A 24,084-nucleotide genomic window follows, 5' to 3' on the forward strand; every position below is an offset into this window, starting at 1 on the left:
TTCTGTTTTCGTTGCTTTAGTTGTAAAAATATCAGATTCTATGAACTGCTGTCTAAACAGAGACACTCCTTATGTGTGTAAAAATGTAAAACCACAACATTTTCAGTGCAAGAAATGTCACTTTTTTCCCCCCCTAGAAAACATTTAATTCCAACTAAATTGAAATGATAAATCAGAGAAGAAAAGCTTTATCTTTAGATAACCTTGCTCTAGTTCAGTATTTTTCATATTATAATGAATAAATTGCCAGAAATACAATTAGGAGTGATATTAGGCCTCATTGATGATTGACAGCATCTTAACAGGCCGTTTCTAGGCAACGTTAAGTCACGAATGAACTTTCAAACTCAAAAGTCGTTTCATTTTTTTTTTTTTTTTTTAAAGATACGACCTCTGATGTTTAACAGCTGACGTCAGACTCGTCTGGGAGGTGAAGAGGACGCGGCTCCGATCCACTGATCAAGCCCAGCTGTGGGTCAGAGTCACACTGAGCCGCCCAGTAACACAACACCCCACTCAACACCTCACACACACACACACACACTTATACACACACCCTGGGTCAAGTTTTAAACCTCAGAGAGCGACTGAGGAACGAGGAGACGAATCATCCTCAGTTATTATCAGCAGCAGCGAGTCCGTCGGCCTCAGAGCTCAGGATTAGAAACATTTGGTGTAAAATTTGACTTTTTGTTTTTGTTTGGATCTTATTTTTCTAGTTCAGTTCAGGTAACATCCCATAATCCAAACAGGTGAGGTGACATGATTATAGCAAAGTAGTGAAGCGTGGTTGTTGCACCTGCAGTTTGGACTTAGCTACAGTAACTGGACAATGCACCAGATGAACCTTTACGACCACATGGGCAGAGGAAGTATAAATTTGGCTTAATCTCTCACTGCACAGGAAGCTGAGTCTGTGTGTGTTTTTGTGAGTGTGTGTGTGTGTATGTGTGTTTTTGTGTGTGTGTGCCAGCTTTGAATTAACACAGCAGGTTGCAAAGAGGCAGAAAAGAACCTCAGGCCACTGTGAGCTCCATTTTACACTGAGGTAACAGGCACCTTGCAAAAAATAGCATCAACTAAAGTATAAAAATAGGTTTTAAGGAAGTTCCCAGTTCAGTTTTATTGTGTTTCCTGGTTTCTAATGGTAATTTAATGACCACACTGACGACTCTAAGCCTCAATGCAGCGCAGCAGGTCAGAGGTGAACCAGGAAGTTGTCCTACATATAAACTCTGTGTAACAATAATCAATGAGTCTCTGTCTGTACCAAGTGAATCTTTTAGGGATGAAAACTCGATGTTCAGCTCAGCAGGAAGCAGTTTAAACGCTGTAGTCGACATTACTCTGAGAGGATTTTCTGAGTTTTTTGCTCAAAGATCAAACCAGGACGACCTTGGACACGTGTGGATGAGAAGAAGGACGGAGACAGATGGAGAGAGAGAGAGAGAGAGAGAGAGAGAGGGTGATGATGAGGCTGTCGGAGCCGATCCATCAGTTACAGAGGATGACTCAGCAGTAGGCTTGGGCGGTATTACGATAATACCGTATACTGCAGGTGTGTAAAAATTGCAACGGTATCGTTTCAATACCGTCATGAAAAAATGCAATGCACTTATATAGGAGATAAGGATTAAATATTAAATAAAAGTCATTTAATGTCTAAAATTGATTATATGTCAAGTAGCACTTATGTGTGGTTGAATTTTCAGTTAGTTTAATATGTTTTAGCCTACTTTTGGAGCAGTGTGGGACTCTGACTGCAGCAGGGACTATCAAGCATCTGCTCCGTGACACTGTGAGACTGACCGCCGGACGGTGAGCGCTTTGACACGGTCCGCTAATCGTTGAAAACAGCAGTGATACGTCTCCAGACCAGAAACGTCTGGAACAACATCGGAAAAAGTCGCTCTTGACAAGAAAAAAAAAAAGTAGGGACCGGACCTGCCGTGCCGTGTGGAAAGAAACAAAAAACACAACAATAATAATAAAAAAGCCCTTCAAAATAAAAGCCCTATAGCCTTTCATATACAGTTCGGTCATATTGATTTTGACTTAATTTTGACAAGACACAGCTCCAAATGTTGTTGTTTTTTTCCTCCTGCGACCAATCGACCAATGAGATTTTGGTCTGCTAATGTTTAGCCCTAGTATTCAGTTTCTGATTGGTGAAGACACAAGCCAATGTTTGGTAATGCCACTTACGTCATCATTTTTAATTAGTCACGGTAATACCGTATACCGCGGTAAAATGTGGAGGAAGTTTGAAGGTATGAAAATGTGGATACCGCCCGAGCCTACGCTGCAGCTTCCTGCAGACGGAGCTCCGACCCGGTGGACGCGGGTCGTCGTCCCGACTCTGACGGTTTCAGATAAAACAGGCTTGATTACTGTAACAGCCTGCTCATCGGTATACCCAACAAACACCTTCAGAAACTTCAATTCATTCAGAACTATGCTGCCTGAACTCTGATGAAAACCCGCAAATACGACCACATCACCCCCATTCTTCAGAACCTACACTGGCTTCCCATAACCTCAAGAATCCAATACAAAATCGCCCTCATCACCCACCTTTGCATCTACAGCAACGCCCCGCAATACCTCAAAGACCTCCTTATCCCTCACTCATCCACCCGTAACCTCCGGTCCCAAAGTACCAACCTCCTCCATCAGCCCCGCACACGACTCCGCACCATGGGAGACCGAGCCTTCTGCTCCACTGCCCCCCACATCTGGAACTCCCTCCCTGAACACCTACGACAACCCCAGTCTGTCGATGCCTTTAAAAAAGGGCTTAAAACTTTTCTATTCAGACAGGCTTTCCTAGGTCGTTCCTAGATGTTTTTATTCTCTTTCTGCACTTTCATCTCCTCCTTTTGCTGTTCTTTCTACTGCTGATTTTAATCGTGTCTGATTTTTCTCTTAGTCTTTTGTTTATTTTTGTTTTTGGTTTCTGTAGCACTTTGAGATTACTTTATGAAAAGTGCTTTACAAATAAAATTTATTATTATTATAAAATTTATTAAAACAGAAAGCGCCGGCGCCACTCACCCCTGTCTGCTGAGGACGCCGTGCGCCTGCTGCTCGATGAACTGGTCTCCCGGCAACGCTCCGTGTTTGGGCGACGACAGCGACCGGCTCAGTTTGGGCGAGCTGGGCGGCATCCCTGAGACGGCGGCGTAGTCGCGGGCCGGCGCCCTGGCAACGGAGGACAGGGATGACGTCACATCCATGTAGGAGGAGGAGGAGGGGGCCGGCGGCTCCGTGGCGACGGCGGCGGCGGCTCGGCGCTGGTTCTCCAGGTTCATCAGCCGCTCCCGCTCCGAGAACGAGTCGACTCTGGAGCGGCTCGGCTCGTACGCCGGCTCGACGTGGCCGTGGTACGTCAGGGTGATGTCTCTCTCCCTCTCCGAGCCGTCCGACTCCCTTCGGGCGCGGGTGTGGCGCGGGGGGGGACAGTCCACGTCCGGCTCCTATAGGGATCAGTGGTGTGGTGATACTCAGGTTTACTCAGTATACACACTGAAAATGCATAAATATTTCAGCAGTACAACAAAACTATCTAGCTAAAGTAAATGTCAATGGTTCTCAAAGTGGGAGGGTTGACAGAGTTCAAGGGGGTCCCCAACTTTTTCTTTAAATTTTACCACTTTTCCTAGAATTTTGTTGAGAAATTTTACCAGTTTCTTCTCAATTTTTCTGTTCTACTATTTACTTTAAAAAAAAATAAAAAAAATTGTACCCCTTTTTTCTATAATTCTTTTGAAAAATGTTACCACTTTTTCTAGAATTCTTGAGTAATTTTATAATTTAATTTATAATCTTCTCAATTTAAATTTTTTTTTTTTACTATACTATTATTAATTTTACCACTTTTTTTTAAATTATTGTTTGACGTTTTTTTCAGAAATTTTACCACTTTTTCTGAGACACGGTTGTCCACACACACCTAATTGGTCATGAAAAAAGCGAGTTTCGCTTTTCGGCGCGCTGTCTGCATCCCTGTGTGATGTTCAGGGACAGTCAGGACAGTCTGAGGACAGACAGCTCTGAGGTTGAAGTTTATATCAATGCACCATGACACTGTGGCAGGTCTCTGTACTAGGGATGTGAATCTTTGGGTGGCTCACGATTCGATTCGATTCCGACTTTTAGGGTCACGATTCGATTCAAAATCGATTTTCGATTCAACCGATTCTTGATTTTCTTTTTGCGATTTTTAGTTTGCTTTATTAACACCAGACCATGTGAAAAAGTTGAATGATGATGATGTCTACAGACTATTATATCAGAAGCCATATTTCCCCCCAAAAAATGCACATCACATGTTTCATGTTTAAACCTGGACTCTCTGTACTGTATGTAAAAAAAGGCTAACACATGCACATTGCAAAAATAAATAAATAAATAAATAAAAATAAAAATATTTTTTTCAAAAAAAAAAAAAGATTTTTGAAAAAAAAAATATTATTATAAAAATATTATATTTATGTGAATCGATTTTTTCTCCGACTCCTAGTATTTAGGAATCTTTACGATAAATTCATTGCGGCATTTAATACCACAATTAATTGTGAAAACAAGTAAATTGTGACATGATCCCTACCGGCTCCTGATCCAGGGAGATGCCGTAGCGCTCGGCCAGCTGCCGGCGTCGCTCCGCCTTGTAGCGGGCGATCCGCTCCGCCTTCGACTCCAGCTCCAGACCACCGGTGTTGGTGTTGGAGCCGGAGCTGAAGGCGGGCTCGGTGTGGACGGACGACGGAGCCTCGGGGCGGCAGCGAGCTCTGGACTGGCGCTCTGGAGGCGGCAGCGGCATGTCTGGACTGTCGTATCCCTCCACGCCGTAACGCTGCACCGTGACTGGACGGACAGAGAGCCAATCAGGTCAGTGATGCTTCAGGGTAAATACAGGAATCTTGAAGTTAATTTTAAAGGGACAATGAGGAGTTTTGGAAAAGCGAAGCGTTTCCACACTACATTTATGAGCCTCCGCACCGTGAAATTCTTTGACCGGCGCAAGACAGACTCATGTTTCCATTCATCAAGAATTAAAGTCAGAGGTTGGAAGACGATCACATACCGTCGTAGTTCCGACCATAAACGCCGATTCTGCGGCGTTATTCTCATGACTCGCCACGAAACCGAAAGTAAGTTTCCACCACCACTAATAATAACAAAATAACCATAGAGACAAAATGGGCCCATTAACAAGTGGCAACGTAGATTCATCCACATTAACGTGAGACTTTTTTTATAACCAAATAGAAACTCCTCGTTGTCCCTTTAATGCATTTTTAAGACTTTTTCAAGACCTTCTCAACATTTTTTAATACATCACCGCCGCTTCAAACTGTAACCATTTACATCAGTGACACTTTTAACTGAACAGTTTTAGTTTTTGTAAAAAAGAAACTGGTCTCACCCCCACAGGGTTCACACGGGTCGGAGGCTCGGGTGTATCTGGGCGTGTCCTCCTCCAGCAGCCGATTGGCCACCAGGCTCGGCAGCGGCAGCAGCGACGGGTGCACCTCGCCCTCGATCCCCTCCAGCCGCCGGGCGATACGCTCCTTCCTGCACACACACACGGACAGGAAGGAGGAAGTTTAATATGTTGCTGCTTTCCTTATTATTAGGGGTGAGAGTCTTTCACTATCTCATAATTCGATTTGATTCTGATTTTTGGGGCTATACGATTCGATTCAAAATCAATTTTCGATTCAAAACGATTTGATTCCTAATGATTTCTGCTTCAGTCTATTGGTGGGCAAAGGATCCTCATGATCTACTCCAGTCTGCTTTGCAAGATAGAATGACTAAAGGGTCTTTTTCACATTGAGTTTTAAACATTTATCCATGCTTAGATGGAATTGTGTAAACTGTTGCATAAAAGCAATACTATCACATATTGCTTAAGTAACAAAATTAAAAGTGCCTCTTTATTAAAAAAAATAGTGCAGTTAAACATGTTGCCTTTTATATTCTAAGGAAATGGAGGCAGACAGCCAGCAGATTTGTTTCATTTTGGGACATTTTTTATCGATTCTGAATTGTATAAAATGAGAATTGCGATTCTTATGTGAATCGATTTTTTGGCATACCTCTAGTAAATAGTGTCATTATAAAAAATGCTTCATCGTGGTCCTCTCCTTCTTACCTGTTCATTTCCCAGTCACTAGCGCTTGTGGTGATGCCTTCAAATCGTTTTCTCAGCTCAGACACTGGAGGAGGAAGAAAAGAGATGTTCGTTCGTCGTTGTAAACCATTGGATGTATGTGCACAAACATCAACAGAGCCACTGGGAGCTACTGCCACATCAAGGCTAAAAACAGAGATCACATTCATTTTTTCCGAACAACTTTTTCATGTGGCGGCTTCAGGACACTTGGGTCAGTACAGACGAGCAGTATGGAGGTATCTGGATGTTTCATAGTGTGTGTTTTGGACCATTCAAAAGTGAAATCTGTTTGCATTATTCATTCATGTATGCATTTTCCCTTATTCACTGTATAATACCTAACTTTTTCTACTTATTTTTCGTTATCATCTTCCTTACTTTCTTGTCTTTAATTGTAACAAATTTGTTTTTTTAATATGTTCTTCATGGGTGAGGTTTTCATATACAGTAAGCCCTTTTGGGTTTCATACCTCCCCTTCGCACATCCCAATCATAATGATTGTTCATACTGTTTTAAATGATATGTTCGTGCAAAATAAATAATAAAAATAAAAAATTGGTGAATTAATCGATTTTGGGTGAAGTATCCCTTTAATACACAGCTTCAAAAAGCAGCATCCTTCAATGTGACCGTTACACAGTTACACAGTCTCTTTATAACTTATATTTTCTCTTGAATGGACCCTGTGGAGGAAAACAGTGGTTCTCATTGTGAGAGCCGCGCTCCTAGAAAAACTGGTTTTAGACAAATCTTGACTTGAGTCCACTTGGCAACGAGCTGCCTGCAGTTGCACAACAGCGACTGGGAAAGTTGACATTGTGAGTGAGGGTTTGTTCTTTTGCAAAGCAGGGCAGGAAAAAAAAAAAGAACAGGAAAAAAAAAAACCTTACTCACCTTTGGGGAGATTGGCCAAGAGACTAACATCTATATCTTTGGTGCTTTTGGCCGGGTCGTCTTTTTCCTCAAAGGAGAATTCCTTCTGGAAGCTGAGGGGTGCAGGAAAAATACCAACGTGTTATTGAATCAGGGCTGAGCTGTGGGAAAGTGGATTTGTTTAGAGACAAGAGGGGGATGAATGTGAATCTGATCAAACGCCGTACGTCGTCGCCCACATTATGCACAGAGAACAGAAACAAACTGAGCAACATGCATCGCTCTTTGGTTTTTAATCCAGAAGTTATGAGAGTTTTTTTAGTTTTTAAACCCCCGGCCGTCACACGGACGGACTGGCAGCTGACTTCTCTCTCACGCTGCTGAAGTCATTTATGGATCCGACTCCAAAACCACAAAGTTGCAACACAGCTACAGAGGAACTGGCTGCAGATGATCGATATGAAGAAACACTGAGAGAACATGACTTTGTGGTTTTGGATGTTGAGTATGTGATTCCTACAAAGTCAGTAAAGGGGGACACGCCCACTCAGCTGCTGCGTCCTCTACACTCAGGTTTTTTTGTCACCGAGCCAACGACACGATGCAGAGAAATGCTGCAGCAGAGCTTTAACACTCTGAGCTCCATCCAAACTGTGTGACAAACACAAACTCATCATCATCATCTCTGTTTGTTTCTACGGTGACACAGAAACACTGAGGAGACAGAGCTCCTCCGGCCGCCTCAGGGTTAAACAGGGTCAGAGCTAATCTCTCTCTCTCTGGGAGGTCGACCTTAAAGTCAAACAGCATCTTTGCAAGAAGTAATGAATTTTCTTTTCTTTTTTTTTACACATGCAAAATGACTCAGCAATTCTCAAGGTAACAGTAATTAATGTGTGATATTTCAGAATAATAAGTAACATCTGTTCTGTTTGACTTTTCTCCAAAGGATGAGGGATCAATGTGACTCCTCCTATTGTTACGACCTCATCCTTTACATCTTATACTGTATTTATTGTGACATAATAATCATAAATACTTGTGTAGATTGTAATACATACATGTGATACAATAACATATTATTGTAGAAAATTCCTTCAGCATAAGATCAAGTAATATAATTTGCAATAATATCTTATATCACAATATTTAGGTTGGACTGTATCAAGACAATAGCCTAAATAAATTAAATTTAAGATATCACCATGTCTTAATTATGTGACAACTTTCATTGTTCGTCTAACAATGAAAATAATAATAAAATAAAGATAATTTAATCACCATCCTTGGTATTTTCAGACAATTACATGAAAGAAAATATAAATCTGATTCTGATGTAAAAAACAAAAAATCATCTGAGGACAAGAGGAGGATTAATTACTTGGGAAACTTGAGGGTGTTTTTGTGGAACTGCTTCTATTTTAAGAAGCTTTTAACTTGAGTTGTGAGAAAATCTTAACTAAGGTGTTTTTTTTAAGAAACAAAGAGAATAGAAAAGAAGATGAATGTGTCGACAAACATAAGAAGCTGTTGAACATAAATTACCTCAGCGCTCTCTTCTGCAGCAGCCTGGGATTACTTAGTTTTATTGGGGTCTCACTCCCGAGTCCTGTGAAGAAGAAGGAGAAGAAGGAGAAGGAGAAGGAGTATTAATCATGTAGCTCTGTTCACCTTCAGTTTCTTTTTTTGTGTGTTTTACTGATCAGACTCTGGAGGTGACCACGCTCAGGTGACGCAGCAGCAGCAGCAGCAGCAGCAGCAGCAGCTCGTTGGCTCAGACCCACGTTCGTTAAGTGGACTTCCACAGAGAAAACAAACCAAGTGGAAAACAATAATCTGCTGCTCGACTGAATCACATCCAACAACAAACGATCTGCACACCGCCGCGGCCTTCATCCTCCTCCTCCTTCTCCTCCTCCTCCTCCTCCACACAAACACGCATCATCATCATCATCATCATCATCATCATCATCAGCACCACATCCGGAGAGCGTCTCCATCATAAGTACGAGTCTGTGCTCGGTGCATGAGGTCACATCAGGTTTGATAGAGGTTTAGTTGCTGTTGTAAAACTCTGGTCACATGTGAAGGTTGCAGCTCGGTGGAGGAGCTGGGTCGGTGCCAGAGGCCGAGCTCTGAATACAGATGGAGGACGTGAGGACACAGAGAGAGAGAGAGAGAGTGACACCACAAAAAGCTGAAGCTCAGGTTAGATGCTCAAGTTGTAAAGGGATAGTTCAATAAAAACTCCAAAACGCTCTGGTGGACAAGTTGTGACCTGCACATTCACCACGCCATGAGATAATAACACAACGTTACCAGACAGAGTTGTTTTAGAGGGAAATACAGAGACTGCTTGATAAAAAACTGTCCCTGAAGGCAACACGTACATCAGCGGTTTTGCATGAATTTCCCTCTAAAACAACTCTGTCTGGTAACGTTGTGTTATTATCTCATAGCGTGGTGAATGTGCAGGTCACAACTTGTCCACCAGAGCGTTGTGGAGTTGTTGGATTGTGTATTTGATGAATTTGAAAACTAAGAAATCCCACCTCCATATAGCGTAGCTCTGAGCAGCTCACGGCTCTGCTCCACTGTTCTAAAAATAGCTTGCACCAACAAATAAAGGTAACGAACCTACTGCTATGACTATAGGGATTATGGCAATGGGCCAATTTGCCAAAATGTTAAACTATCCCTTTAAAGAAGACATACTATGCCTCTTTTACACAAATTAAAATAGCTCCCAGGTGTCGTAAAGACATATCTAGGCCCCGCCCCCTCTACAGGTACCTGTTCTCACAGGTAGGGGTGGTATTATGCAAATACGAAAACTAATGACATCATTGTCAGACAACCGAGGGAACAGCTCGTAAAACCACGTGGATTTCAACCCAAGGAGCCTGTAAATTACATATTTATGTGTCAATTCTCACATTTTGGCGGCAGAAAGCCAAGTTAAACACCCAAATATATGTTAAAGAGCCTCCAAAAAGTGATATTTCCATAGTATGTCCCCTTTAAAATGAGAGCTGGTTGTGACATAATGCAGACTGGATGCAGAGAAACACGAGCAGGTTTCTAAACATCATGAAGTCTCGAGAGGAATTTGAGTTTTGCGAAGCGTCCGTCCCTCCGTCCGCGGCGGCGTGGAGGAATGTCGACGCCCCACTGACTTCGCTGGATCCAAACCTCAAAACGTGCGGTTTTGGCGCCCTGCGGACCCCCAGGACAAACATGTGGTCCCACTTCCATCCCCTCCGAGTTCACCTCAGGGCCGCATGACACCCCCAACACACACACACACACACACACACACACACACACACTTCCATCACAGCTCCACCCAAACCTCTAACCTCTCCCTCGAGGCCACACACCCCTCTAACCCCCCACCACCACCGCCGCTCTGGTTTCCAAGCCTGTTAGTCCTTATTAAGGATGTTTGGGTTGATGCTTTAAATCCCTCCTACTTAAGAAAAACATCACTCTGGAGGAATGGAGGCTTATTTGTGGAGGGCAGCGTGCCTGGACGCCGTGTATTGTTTCAGCTGGGGGGAGAAAACATAACACACCCCGAGTCAGAAACGTTCAGTTAGAGCATCTTTATTAAAAATAAAACTGCAGCTGCTGAGATCTGGGGATGAGTCATGATTTTTCAATATTTTAAAAGTCATTGGATTTGAAATATACAACATTATACGACCCTATAAAGCTGAATCTTATACTTTAAATGTTGTACTTGACTGGTGTTGTACAGTATCACGTTATTATCGCCAGACTCCTGGTTCTTGGTTCGTGAGTCATGTCCTATTTCAGAGGCTGACTGCATCAAAACGAACCAACATATCCCAGGATGCATTGCAAACTGGTCATGAAAACATATAACAATGATAAGAGACTATGGTGGTTTAGCTCACAGAGGCCTCACAGCTTTGTAGACCACGTTGTAATGTGGGTTTAAAGTAGGTAGGCTACTTCCTTAAAGGGATAGTTCAACATTTTGGCATTTTGGCATTTTTGCAATTGGTCCATTGCCATAATCCCTATAGTCATAGCAGTAGGTTTGTTACCTTTAATTGTCGGTGCAAGCTATTTTTAGAACGGCGGAGCAGAGCCTTGAGCTGCTCAGAGCTACGCTACGGAGGCTGGATGGGATTTCTTGGTTTCCCTCATCAAACTCATCAAATACACAATCCAACAACTCCACAATGCTCTGGTGGACAAGTTGTGACCTGCACATTCACCACGCTGTGAGATAATAACACAACGTTACCAGACAGAGTTGTTTTAGAGGGAAATACATGCAAAACCACTGATACACGTTCCCGTCGGGGACAGTTTTTCAGCAAGCAGTCTCTGTATTTACCTCTAAAACAACTCTGTCTGGTAACGTTGTGTTATTATCTCATAGCGTGGTGAATGTGCAGGTCACAACTTGTCCACCAGAGCGTTGTGGAGTTGTTGGATTGTGTATTTGATGAGTTTGATGAGGGAAACCAAGAAATCCCATGAGCCTCCGTAGCGTGGCTCTTGCTAAAATCTGAACCTGGACACAGCGAAGGATGGTTGGACGGAGTGGCAGCTCCTGACAGAGAAGACGACATAGTGAAGAGTTTGAGAGTGAAGCATCCAGCACTCTAATTAATTGTAGTCCTGGACAGGCCGGTGGTGGGAGTTTAAAGGGTTAAAATCTCCTCTTTACTGGAAACATTTTTGATTATAGTCATAAAGATCAAAAAAAAAAATATTAAAGAACAAGTGTGAGACAAATCCAGATGTCAGCGTAAAAAGGTTAATTAGCTGTTAGCTTGAAACAATAAAAACCTCCGACCCTCAGGGCGGCTCTGTCTATCGTCTGGTCTGTACAGTCTGTAACGTATAGAGGCATGTGAGCTGTCACCGTGCACGCCTTCCCCTCCTCTTCCAGACACTGACATAACCCCCACCGCCCTGCCCCGCCTCGCCAACAACAACAACAACAACGATCACAGATGTGACGGAGCCTTTGATGCTACAGAAACACTACGGCTGCTGCCTATAGCACCAGGAATTCCTCCGAGGCTGTAAAAGCGTCTCGTCTCGCTCGCCGCTGATAAAACACGGGGATGAAATGATTTCATGACTCAGCGCAGTGTCACTGACTGAGCGTCTGAGGTGAAGCAAAAGCCTTTTATGTGAAGGTATCAAAGGTATGGAGCTCCAGAGAGAGGGAGTGAACAACACAACGAGCTCGTCTTTGGGAACGCTGCTCGACGACGACGTGACTTTAACCCCGAGGCCGAGGTCAAACTGCAGCTTTAACACGTTACACAGGAACAGAAAGGGAGGAGGGAGGGGTGGGGGAGAGGCAGTCAGTGGAAACCTGGAGGACGAGGTGTCAATCAAAACATGACGATTACATCACGTCTTAGAATAGAACATAGAATAAAAAACGGCAAAGAGGCATCAGGGACTGAGAGCGTATGTCCAAGTTGAGACACAGGATTAACTTCGATTCCTGGGATTACAGCGCGCTCCAAAAGGAAGCGTGTCACTCTTTAAACGTCTGCATTACATCACGCTGCATGTGTGTGCATGCAAGTGGGAGTCTTTAACACACAGACACACACACACTGACACACACACACACACAGCCGTCTGCCAGCCAGTCGCCCAGTTCACCCAACCTGCTGGGAGGAGATTAAGAGGCAAAGCATTAAACAAAACAAACAGATGGAGAATCAGAAATGAGCCGAGACGTGACAATAAGCCACTTATGTCTTTAAAACTAATAACTAACAATGAGCAAACAAGCAGCTCAATCTCGCATTTAATTGTCAAGATGTAACAGAGGACCCCCCCCCTCCTCATTCCCTTCAATACACACCCATACACACACACACACACACACACACACACTCCCCCCTTTTCCACTCCCTAAAACCAGACTCCATGCTCGCCTGTTGTCGGCCACCTGTTGTGGATTCCCGGCCAGTTAAGCACAGAGAAGCCAGTTCTCAACACTCAGCTCTCACTCACAGAGAATTACAGAGGACGCTGGGAATGAGAAGCACTCACACACACACACAGACACACACACACACACACACACAGACAGACACAGACAAGAGCTGGATAATGTCGTCTATACGTTTCCCAGGCGACAGTAAAATTTAATCATAAATCTTGTTACAGTCTGTGATGTGATGTCTTTTTCTTCTTGTTCTTCTTTCTCACGCTGACTCATGTTTGGTCTGACAGAAGGTGACACAGCAGAATCAGGCAAGGGGATTTGAGTTGTTTCTAAGTGTTGTCACCTCGTAAACTCGTAGCTACACTCGTAAATGACAAAGCTAATAAGGTATATTTCTCAGAGCCCTATTTATACCATGATGGAGCAGTTAATACATTTGGACTCTCTGGCTTTCCATCCACTATGAATGAATCATCGAGGTGGCCTGCCATTGGTCGATCGTGCAATTTAGCATCTTTACCCCACCAACATGCATATTTTGGGATTTTTACGTAACATAACATAACATAACATAACATAATGTTGCATCATGTTATTTTATGCTTTGTCATGTTATGTTATCATGTCAAATGCTGAAATATGACATGACATAAAATAACGTTAGAAAATGAGATGACAAAGCTAAAAACATACCTCAACATTAGCCTGCCTGCATGACATGACATAAAACAACCTGATGTAATGCGACTTTACATCTAACACAATATAAAATAACATGATAGCACCTTTTGTAATTGTTATAGATTCATATTTTGACATGAGGATGATTTTGATTATCAACCCTGATCGGATTTTAGATCTTTTACATTTCACTGCAAAGTTTTGTCGTGTGTCACAGCGACTGTGTTGTTGCACTTAGGAGTCGACCGTCTGGATGAACTGGTTCGATCAGCAGATATTTTTGTTACTTGCACTTGTTGAAAATTGCAGTGACAGTGAATTTAGGTCAGTGAGCAGCAACATATGAGGCACGACTCGACTCGACTGCTGCAGGACCTGAACCTCTGGGTCCCGACGGGCTGCTGCTGCTGCTGCTGCTGCTGCTGCTGCTGCTGCTGCACACAGGAACAGAAATAGCAGCAATAGAAGTGTCCCCTTATCTGTGCTGCTACGTCGCTACGTCGCCGTGTCCTTGGAGGCTACAGCTGCAGTGTGAGGAGGACAGGACAGCTGGCTGCAGAGCAGAGCAGGACACGGCGAGCACAGAGGAGCAGGAGCAGGAGGAGGAGGAGGAGGAGGAATAGGAAGAAGAGGAGGAATAGGAGGAGGAGGAGGAGGAAGAGGAGGAAGAGAGTCTGCAGTTTGCTGCCTGCCAACTTCCAACAGCTCAGATTCCCAGATCCACAACCAGAGTTAACCTGTCCCCGAGCTCCAGATCTCTGCTCTCTGAACCCCTCTCCCCATCACACACACTAACACACACACACTAATACACACACACACTAACACACAAGTCGTTTTCTTACCTTGGCTGCAAAACTTGACATGAGTCAGGTAATTCGAGATCCACGGGTTACGGTACATTTTGGCAACAAAGTGAAAGGGAGCGAGGGTAAGAGAAGAACAAGAAGATGATGAAGTGCAGGAGTAAGAAGAAAGACAGAAAGAAAGAGGGGGCAGCTGCTTAAAAGATGATGCAGCTACAAAAACAGTCTGTCAGTGCTCCGGGACAGAGAGAGAGAAGGAGAGGAGGGAGAGAAGGAGAGGAGGGAGGCAGGTAGTGTTAGAGAAGGAGGGAGGGAGGGAGGGAGGAGAGAGAGAGAGACGTCCCAGCCGCAGTGAGCAGAGGTGCTGCTGGTCCTGGAGGTAAACACAGCTCTGCTTCCTCCCGCTAACCACCGAGCCGCTCGCTGCCCACAACTACAACTACAACAACTACAATAACAACAACTATAACTATAACATCAACAACGAACAACGAGCTGCAGCCGGGCTGAAAGCTGCTCAGCACGCGGCTCTAAGCTCATTAGAGAAGCAAATCAGGCCCCATCCTCCTTTACTTTACTACAGAGCGTCTAGTCTAGTCTACTGCTGCTGCTGCAAGGAGAAGACCAGGTTATAGGACAGTTAGGAGTGTCCCAGGAGAGAGAGAAAGAGAGCGCTCGCTGCCGTCCGTCCTGCCCGTCGTCCCCCCTTTGGCTCACACACTGGAGCAGGATGCCAAAGAAACCGGTGCAGAGCGTCACAGAGAGGAGGGAAGGAGAGGGGAGGGGAGGAGAGGAGAGAGGGGAGGGTGGAAGTGAAGAGGAGAAAGTTAAAATCAGCCTCTCAGCCAGATGAGAAATTCCAGTCATCTCTCTCAGCAGGGACGAAATGAAAGAGGGAGGAGGGAGGAGAGGAGGAGGAGAGGGGGAGTCGGACAAAGTGAGGAAGAGAAAGACGATAATGAGGTTCATTCATGTTCTGGAGGCACTAAAAAAGGTGCAATCCCATAATTCACCGTTGCATACACTCCTCAGAAGTGTGTCTGTCTGTCTGTGTGTGTTTGAGAGCTACTTCCTGGTGTGATAATGAAAGCACACACACACACACACACACACATCTATACATCAATGTGACGATGACGTGCTTATCTTTGCACTGAGAGGGGCCGGGCGCTCGCTGCAGGGAGGCTGGCACTGAGCCCAGCTTTTTTTTGGGGGGGGGGGCTCTGCTGGGAAAACAGAGTCGTATCTTATCTCGCTGTTGCATCCAGAGTCGGTGTCAAACATCTGAGCTGTGCATCCTTTCTAAAACTAAAAATCTAATCCAGGTTTGTTGCAGGATGTTTCAAAAGGCGCCGACAACAGAACAGAACAGAACAGAACAGGTTTATTTATCGTGTGTTGTCAAATCCTCCATAAATCTGCCCCGGTGAACGACGTCTGCACAGGTGCGTGGAGACGACGGAGAGACAACGCGGAGGTTGGAGGTTGTGTGAAGCTCAGAGGAGGTGGAGGTGGCATGTTTGGATTCCTCTCTGGGATGAGCTCATCTGACCCAGCAGCATGTGAACTGTTACTGCACACACACGCACATACATCATAAACCTGCCACTTCACACTTGGGGTGAGGAGATGGGAGGAGTTCTTCTTCTACCTGCACCCAACATTAACTCATAAGCATTCGCCCTCAGGCTCCAACAGTCTGCGGTGAAGAATGACGACTCTGTGTGTTTGAATTTCTGCAGAAGTACAAATGTTTAAATATACAAATTAAATGTTATTTCATCTCCTTTCATCTCCGTCTACCTTCTACCTGCAGGACACCTCTGCACCACCTGGCCGTCTGCCGTCTGACTCCAATACGTAATGTTTTGTTTCTGTGGCTCATCTGCTACATAACAGGGATGACATCACATTCCCACTAAAAACGACCTCCCCTGTCATTAGTAACGACGAGACCTCGCTGCCAAGAAGAGCGGGCAAGACGGTGCAGGTCTCTGCAGTGATGCAACCGCTCCCCTTGTTCTCTAATCTTTGTGGTGGATTGTGGGATGGATCACGACAGAGGAGAGGCATGCACATAAACAAACAGCACATACAGAAGCAGAAGCATGCAGTGAGAAAATAATGGCACTTATTTTTCTTACTCAGCCCTGTGTTTCCTTATTAAGTGATTCTGAGGAACGACTCGGCTTCACAGCCAAGTGTGAGTCAAAGGGGAAACTACACTTCACACAAATCTGATTTGGTGGCGTTTGGTTATGAAGGCGTCTCTTTTTTAACTATTTATAATCATTTAAATCTCATTAAAACAAGACAAACCTTCATAGGAAGTTTGGAAACTGTGGGAACAGATTTAAGTTTCTGTAAAAGTTTTTTAGATATAATAAATGTGAATAAAGACATACCATGTACCGAGGGAGATGTTTTTGAAGCTGTATAAGTGTTAGTAGAAATGAAAGTATTGTGAAATCAGGTAATAGTTACATCTAACCTGAGAGGTGTCCTGCAGGTAGAAGGCAGACGGAGATTAAATAACATCTAATTTGTGTATTTAAACATTAAAACAGCTTAAGTGGCATCACTGGAAGATGTTTTCAGGTGTAAAATCCTACTGATAGACTCAGTTTGCATTGAATTTACAGGTTGAGAAGTGAAAGCAGTTGAAGTGTCAGCTACAGTTTGAGAAGAGAACTGGACTTTGAGATATAAAAGCAAACTGATTTTAGGTTTCAGTTAAAACTTGCACACTGAAAGCAGCTAAATAGTTGGTTAAAGTGTCATAATAAAAATAATAGAGACCTGTAGCAACTGAAGTGTTAGTTTGTCTGTAGTTAAACAATAAGAGATGTCCAGCACTGATAATAACTGAACCGCCCCATAGAGTGACACCGGCTGAAATGTCTAATTGTTAATAAATACAGTTAATTATAATAACAATGTCACTGTCAGGCTGATTTACTGCCAAGCTAACGAGTAAAAAGCCACTTGAGGATCCTGAAATGTAACAGCACCGCGAGCGCAGCGGATTGTTTAACATCATAATAATAACAGAGCCACACCTCTCCACTAATCATCCCCCCAGATGTTCAGTCAGAGGGGGGTGGGGGGATAAAGGGGGGGTAGGAGGGGGGGTATCGCTATTTCAGCCTGGACAAGCTCACATGTGCAGCCAGTCAGTGGGTCATTATTAGATAAACACTTCCAGACAGTCCGTGTTTGCACTTAAAATGACCTCCAGCGTACAGAGGCATCCTGACACGTCTGCTGGAGGAAGAGGAGGAAGAAGAGTCCTGAACGGCTGCTTCACCTTCACGGTCGGAAAAAATCTCCCGAGCAAAGAAGCAACACTGAGAAATAAGTATTAACAAGGTCTCGTCTGCTGCTCTGGGCTCTCCTTCTCTCTCAGCTCTCTTAGAAATAAAAGTCCAGATTTATGGCGTCCCCCAGGAAAGATATCCGTCTTGTCTGGCGAGAGAGCGATGCAGGGATCCAGCACGCGCAGCGAAGTCGTCTCCGCAGACACATAACAGAGCCGGAGCCTCTGCAGCACGGCCATAAATTAAGACCGAGGGGGGGGAGCAGAGAGCGAGAGGTAAAGATATTCATATGCACACATAAAGGGAGGCAGACGGAGGCTCAAACTCCATTCACAGTGTTGTTTGATGTCCTTTACAACTAAGGCATGATGGGATTTCAGTATGAAGCAAACAGATTCTTCTACTTTCTACGTGACCTTTGACCTTGATGGAGTACGTTATAGGAGAGTAAAACGTTCTCCGTCATGACGCTTTGAACTTGAGTCGTTCGGTTTTTAATCTGGGAACTGAAAATGATTCATGGTTTCGACTCCACTGACTCAATATGTGGAGTTTTCAGATCTGTTTAGGTTCAGATGCAGCGTGAAAACAGCAGAGCAGATCCTGTTTGTTTGCTGTACAGCTGCAGGAATCTATGATGCCACAAGTACGCATGAATTCAAACACCACATGCGTATGAACTACAAAAACATGCACATGAACATGAGCGGGAAGATGGTACCAATGCAGCCAGTTTGTGTTGTGATGAACGTCATCAAATAAAAGCAAAAATGCCTAGAAAAGTAAATCTCTGATACAGCATGAAAACAATTTAACTCTTATTTAACTAAGTGATGACAAACAGTGTCCACAGATCTAATGGATGATGCTGGATGATGGTGTCCAATGAGTTTGTCCATATAGATGTATATTTACACCTGTTTGTTCTTCTTTTCAGTATGAAACAGAACAGACAAACACTAATGGATAACTTAATATCATATTTGTTCCAGATCAAACTACAGGTGCGAACATGACCTTGACGCAGCCATTTTGAAACCTGCTCGGGATGATTTGTCCGTCCATAAACGTTAACAGAGTTATAGCTTGTCAGCTGAAACCTCATTGTGTGTGTTAGTGTGTGTGTGTCTGTCTGACCTTAAAGGTCGTGCAGGGGTCACAGCTCAGACCCGACGGGCCTCAAACTCCCCGAGACGCTTCTGGACAAGATCCTCAGACCTCATTATCAACTACTTGTTAACGACCTCCAGTCTTTGAAACTTTACAGTCGCACTGGAAATAGACTCAGCAGGACAACGCTGACCTTCTGTGGCCGCTGCACAGTGTATTAACACACACAAGTCGGTATGGTTTTCCAAAATAAAACCGATAAGAGGTGTTAAGTAGGGGACTTGAAGACTGTGTGGACTGCTCCAAGAGCTCCGTGGTGTGTTCAATGACTCGCAGGACTGAAACAGCTCAGAAAACTTAAATGAAAAGAATTTTCCCCCCAAAGTCTTTTGGGACTTTGTGGAAGTCGAACTCATGTTTGATGATAAGCTGACAAATCGTTGGCTTTTAAAAAAAAATGTATTATTGCATTCAGATCGACTGAGGCAGCTGCTCTCTGGCGGCTCTTTGTCCAATTTGTTCCCGTTTGAACGCGGCGTGTTGGCGAAAACTAGCAGGAAGAAAATCTTCGCTATGTGACACTTGCTGTTACAGATTTCTTTCATCAACGCTGCTGAGAACATTTCAAGTAAAGTCACGTCGTCCCACTTTTCTCCACTAAGCCCCAGGAATGAAAAAGTTCCGCAACAACAAAACAGATGAAAAAAAAAAAGAAATGCAGGGCGCAATTCCAAAAACCATTTGTCACACTGATTTTTATAGCTTTTTCTTTATTATTCTTTACGTCTTTTATGACCTTTCCTCTTCCTGCTCCTGAATAGGTGTTTAACTAAGGCGCTAACAGTGATCGGCCTGCACACTTTCCATAAACATAATTGTAATCATGATTAATTGGCAATTGTGGAAGCTAATACAGCACCATCTGTTCCTCCGCGATGATTTGACCCCCGAGGCATGTGATGCACCTGAAAATGGTGAAACACATCTGCACGATCTGATTCAAGCTAAGCCCCGAGGAAATGAACACACACACACACACACACACTCACACACTTAGAGAGCCCTCAGCTGTGCGTGCTTCAATGCAATACACACAGCACATCTGGTCAGGAGCAAACGCTGCTACAGCACCAGAATTCCTCATCGATCCAGTTTGCCAGGGAATGTGTTTCCATCCCCGGGCGCCGCGGACAACTTCCCAAGAACTGTCATTCTGCAGGACGGGAACACTTACAGTGAGAGAAACAGAGAGGGAGAGAGAGAGAGACGCTAGTGGAAAGCTCATCTCTCCCCTCAGAGTGGATGTAGTTGTGAGCCGACAGCCGAGCCAGCGGAGTAAAGGCTGCCACCGGTGAACTAAACCAAATGTAGCTGCAGTGATCAGCGCCTGGCAGGATGCACCTATTTCCACAGTCAGTAAGAGCTGGGAAGGAACTCGGTGAACTATGAGCTCCACCGTGCAGATCTGCAGGTCCTGAATAAACCCCATCAATGGCTGAAGTACTGATCCATCATGGCTGATCGGTTAAGAGCTGTTGTAACATCAATACAACTGAAGCTCTAGGGGCCTTTTATCTGCTCCGTGCACATGTCCAGACAGTAAACAACTGTTTCTTCCATCATGCATCTGCAGCTTCTTCCCATCGACCTGCAGCTTCAGCCTCCGTCAAGTATCGTATCACATTATTTAACCAATCCAGTGCAGTGCACATTTAAAAGACCTTTTAAAAAAGGGGCCGAGTCCAGTTCTGCTCATGGTTTCCACGTCTTAAAATCAGGTTTTTCCATCTTTCTTCAACACTGTTGCCAAGTCCTCGCTCACAGTGGGAACTGGTCTCTGTAAATAATATTATAAAGAATACAAACTAGACCTGGCTGCTCTATTTGATAAATGCCCGAATTAATTTGCCTCTACTTTGATAAAAAAAAGACTTAAAACAACAATTTAGCAGCAAATTGTAGGATATCATCAGTTGTATTATCTGTTTTGTGACTGTTTTGATCCCATTAGCCCTTTAAAAGTCCAACATGGGACTTGAGTCATGAATTAGTAACAGCTATAAACACTTTGTGCAACACGTGAGTTTCATATCCCGTTGAGAAACCATGTTAAATTGCACTGTCCCCATCGAAATAAAACAAAGCTAGAAACTTTTTAAACAACTCATGAGCTGGTTTCCGTGTGACTTCAGTGAAAACAATGTTCAGCAGCTGTAAAGTTTTATAAGAATTTCAAAGGTATATTTGCATGTGATCATGTGACCTTCTTTCTTCTCTGATTTACAGATTTTCTTTGGACATTTTCTTCACCGAGCAGTTCAGAACCATAATGACTTCTCCTTTCCACAGTTACATCCTATCCAGGGTTCGTATTAATTGCTCGAGAGTCCCTCTACAAAAGACTCGTTGACAGGTTGTCAACATGGAGTTGGCAGCACCGTCTCACAGAGGTGGTCTCGACTCTCATCTCCTCTTCTGTCCTTTTCTCCTCTGGCTACTTTTAAACCACTCAGCCCAACAATGAAGCTCAGATCAACCGACACATGAACAGAAAATAGCTGCAAAGTCCAGCCAGACTTGCAAAATAGATGCCAAAGCAAGGGAGGGTCCAAAAAGCCTGTAGCCTACTGGTTTGGAGAACATCACATAGGTCTATAACCAAGACCCAGGGGATTCTGGGTAGATGAAAGAGGAAAAGTATTAGTCTCATTTTCCTTTGTATTTTGGACCTGTGCACAGTCTATAATGCATCTCAGCTGAGTGTCAGAGCTCAGGTCTGAGGTCAACGCCACGGGCAGAAACCCCAGCTCAGAGTCCTGTGTTTGTGCTATTAGCGGCTCGTCATAAATCACCACTAATTAGATTTTGAAATGGGACTTGTGGGTTTAAAATAAAGGAAAGGCTGTCATGGAGGAGTAAATAGGTGCACGCTTAAGACCCACCACGTAAGACCACCAGGAATAAGCCTCCAGTCCTGCAGGAAGCTACCATAGAGCTGCAGGGTAATATTTGCTGTTTCCCTAATAGTCTATTGCACAGATGAAGCCAGTTTTCCATTCTTGTAGCCTATAGGCTATCTTTTTGTGCATCAGTTTAAACTGTGCTAATCAATTTTTAACAGTAGATCAATGCCAAAGGGGCTGATGGTGAGCACCCAAACAGACAATTATCACCTGCTTTGTGAATTACTGTAGCTAATGTTTTGTTGAACTTTTCTTTTTGCATGCATCTCAAATGTTAGCTAGTCTATGAACACAACAGAGCATTAAGCAGCTAAAAACGAAGATATTTTTTGACAAGAATTGACAAAAAACAAATCACAGCTAAATCATAGGAGAGCGTTTGGATTTTAACTCTCTAAATTAAGGCTAATGTCCCCTTAGCCTTTGTTAATCCATACGTTTGCCCTGACTTGAGGTTTTTAAACAAGTTTACAACTTGTTCTGCTGCCTTGAGTGGCCAAACAGTTCAATGCAAATGTTTTTTTAGGGATTTAAAGAGACAACATAAACTGAAATATAGCGCCTCAAATGAAGATAACATGACTACATGTTTACAGCCATGCTAGTAGCTCTGTGAGGCTTTGGTAGCCTAGTGCTTTGAGCTAAATGCTAATGCCAACTCGCTAACATGTTTAAAAAAAACGCTGATGTTAAGCAGAATATTGTAGAATATGACAACTTTAAACGTTGCTACTTAAGCACAAAGCCAGAGAGTAGGCTATTAGAGTTTCAAGGGCAGCTTTTTATTAATAAACATTCAAGAGATTACTCATCGTTGAAAAGATGTGTTAGCTCGGTGTTGTAACTGAGGTTAAATTAAAGGGAGAGTTTATGGTCTATCTATGGTGCCAGGCAGCAACAGTAAACAAAACAAAGTCTTGACTCTTCTTCGGCCTTTTGTTAAGTCGACCCTGAGGGTTGACAAGACGATGATGAGGGATTGAGCAGCAGCGTGAGACATGTTTAGTCACAGTGCTTCTATCACTAAGACATTAATCCACATACAACAGGCCCATGGACTCGACGCTGCTGAACGTCCTCCATCTATTTTTACAGGTGAATAAACCATCAGAGGTTAAAGCTCCTCGAATCATCACCTGGACCCAGACACAACACAGACACACTGATACTCTGACACGCGAACACACTGCACTTCCTCTCTCTCTACCCGAGTAGTAAAGGATTAGTTTGCTTTGGATGTGAGCCAATCAAATCACAGCGATCCACAACCACCACCACTACGATGACAAAACAGCTGAGGAAAGTGACAGCGACACGACCTGAGTGACAAGTCGAACACATCACAATGTGAAACGCAAGACAGTCACAACAACACCACCGCCGCTCGATCGGCTTCACCTCCGAGTCCTGCAGCGGAAACCAGATCAGACGGCGGCCAATTAAGTAACTGTGAACTAGGGCTCGGGTATATTTGGAGCAGAGGGTAAAAATAAACCGACAGCTCAGGGCGTCATGATTAAATGATGCGTACAGCAGCAAGAATCTGGAGTTATTCTAGACACTTAAACAACAGCATTACATCCTGTTCTGCTGTTTTTATCTCTTAATAATTATAATAAAACAACTTTCCACATAGTAACTGGAGGCTACAGGGTAGAATTATAGCTTTCTGGGTGTCCACAAACATACATGGACATGAGCAATGATTAAAGACGAGGCTTTTATAAATGGAAAAACATGTGTAAAATGTTGTGTGTGTGTGTGTGTGTGTGTGTGTGTGTGTATGTGTATGTGTGTGTGTGTTGCCCTGTTAGGCAGCGCTCTATTTCTGTCTTGTGTCCTGACAGAGAGACAGCAGGTGCAGCACAATGAACAACTGTAGTCTTCACTGCTGAATGGATCACACACATGGAGAAGAAGCAGCCTAGAAAACCTATAAACTCTAACTCTCTGTCAGACCATTCATTTCTTCAGCAAACACACACACATACATATACAAGTATGAATCTCCAGTGATTGAGACTGGACCAAACTCATAGTTGGACATTAACAACTTACTGACAAGTTTGCTAAAGAGGAAAATGTAGAAATCCAGACACATTGAAATTAACCAGACTATAATTAAACCCTCATATACCAATGGTCCAGGATGGAGTTGTACCAAAACACAGTAAAAAAAGGTTATTTTCCGCTACT

The 24,084-nt window shown here is 43.7% G+C and overlaps 1 protein-coding gene across 1 annotated transcript in view; it reads right to left on the bottom strand.

Moving 5' to 3' along the window:
• The window catches only part of svila (supervillin a), a 63,793-nt gene extending 49,117 nt beyond the window's left edge, over positions 1 to 14,676 (bottom strand). Inside the window, exons 1-7 of the mRNA XM_085762681.1 lie at positions 14,538 to 14,676; positions 8,601 to 8,664; positions 7,077 to 7,168; positions 6,161 to 6,224; positions 5,429 to 5,577; positions 4,610 to 4,866; positions 3,055 to 3,476 (exon numbers count right to left, since the gene is read on the bottom strand). Of these exons, the coding sequence (XP_085618807.1) occupies positions 3,055 to 3,476; positions 4,610 to 4,866; positions 5,429 to 5,577; positions 6,161 to 6,224; positions 7,077 to 7,168; positions 8,601 to 8,664; positions 14,538 to 14,595 (1,106 nt within the window). The 5' untranslated portion in view covers positions 14,596 to 14,676. The remainder of the gene's footprint in view (positions 1 to 3,054; positions 3,477 to 4,609; positions 4,867 to 5,428; positions 5,578 to 6,160; positions 6,225 to 7,076; positions 7,169 to 8,600; positions 8,665 to 14,537) is intronic.
• Between the last annotated feature and the right edge of the window lie 9,408 nt (positions 14,677 to 24,084).

The sequence above is a fragment of the Trachurus japonicus genome, chromosome 20, assembly GCF_045865225.1.
Source record: "Trachurus japonicus isolate A0001 chromosome 20, Traja_1.0".
NCBI lineage: Eukaryota > Metazoa > Chordata > Actinopteri > Carangiformes > Carangidae > Trachurus > Trachurus japonicus.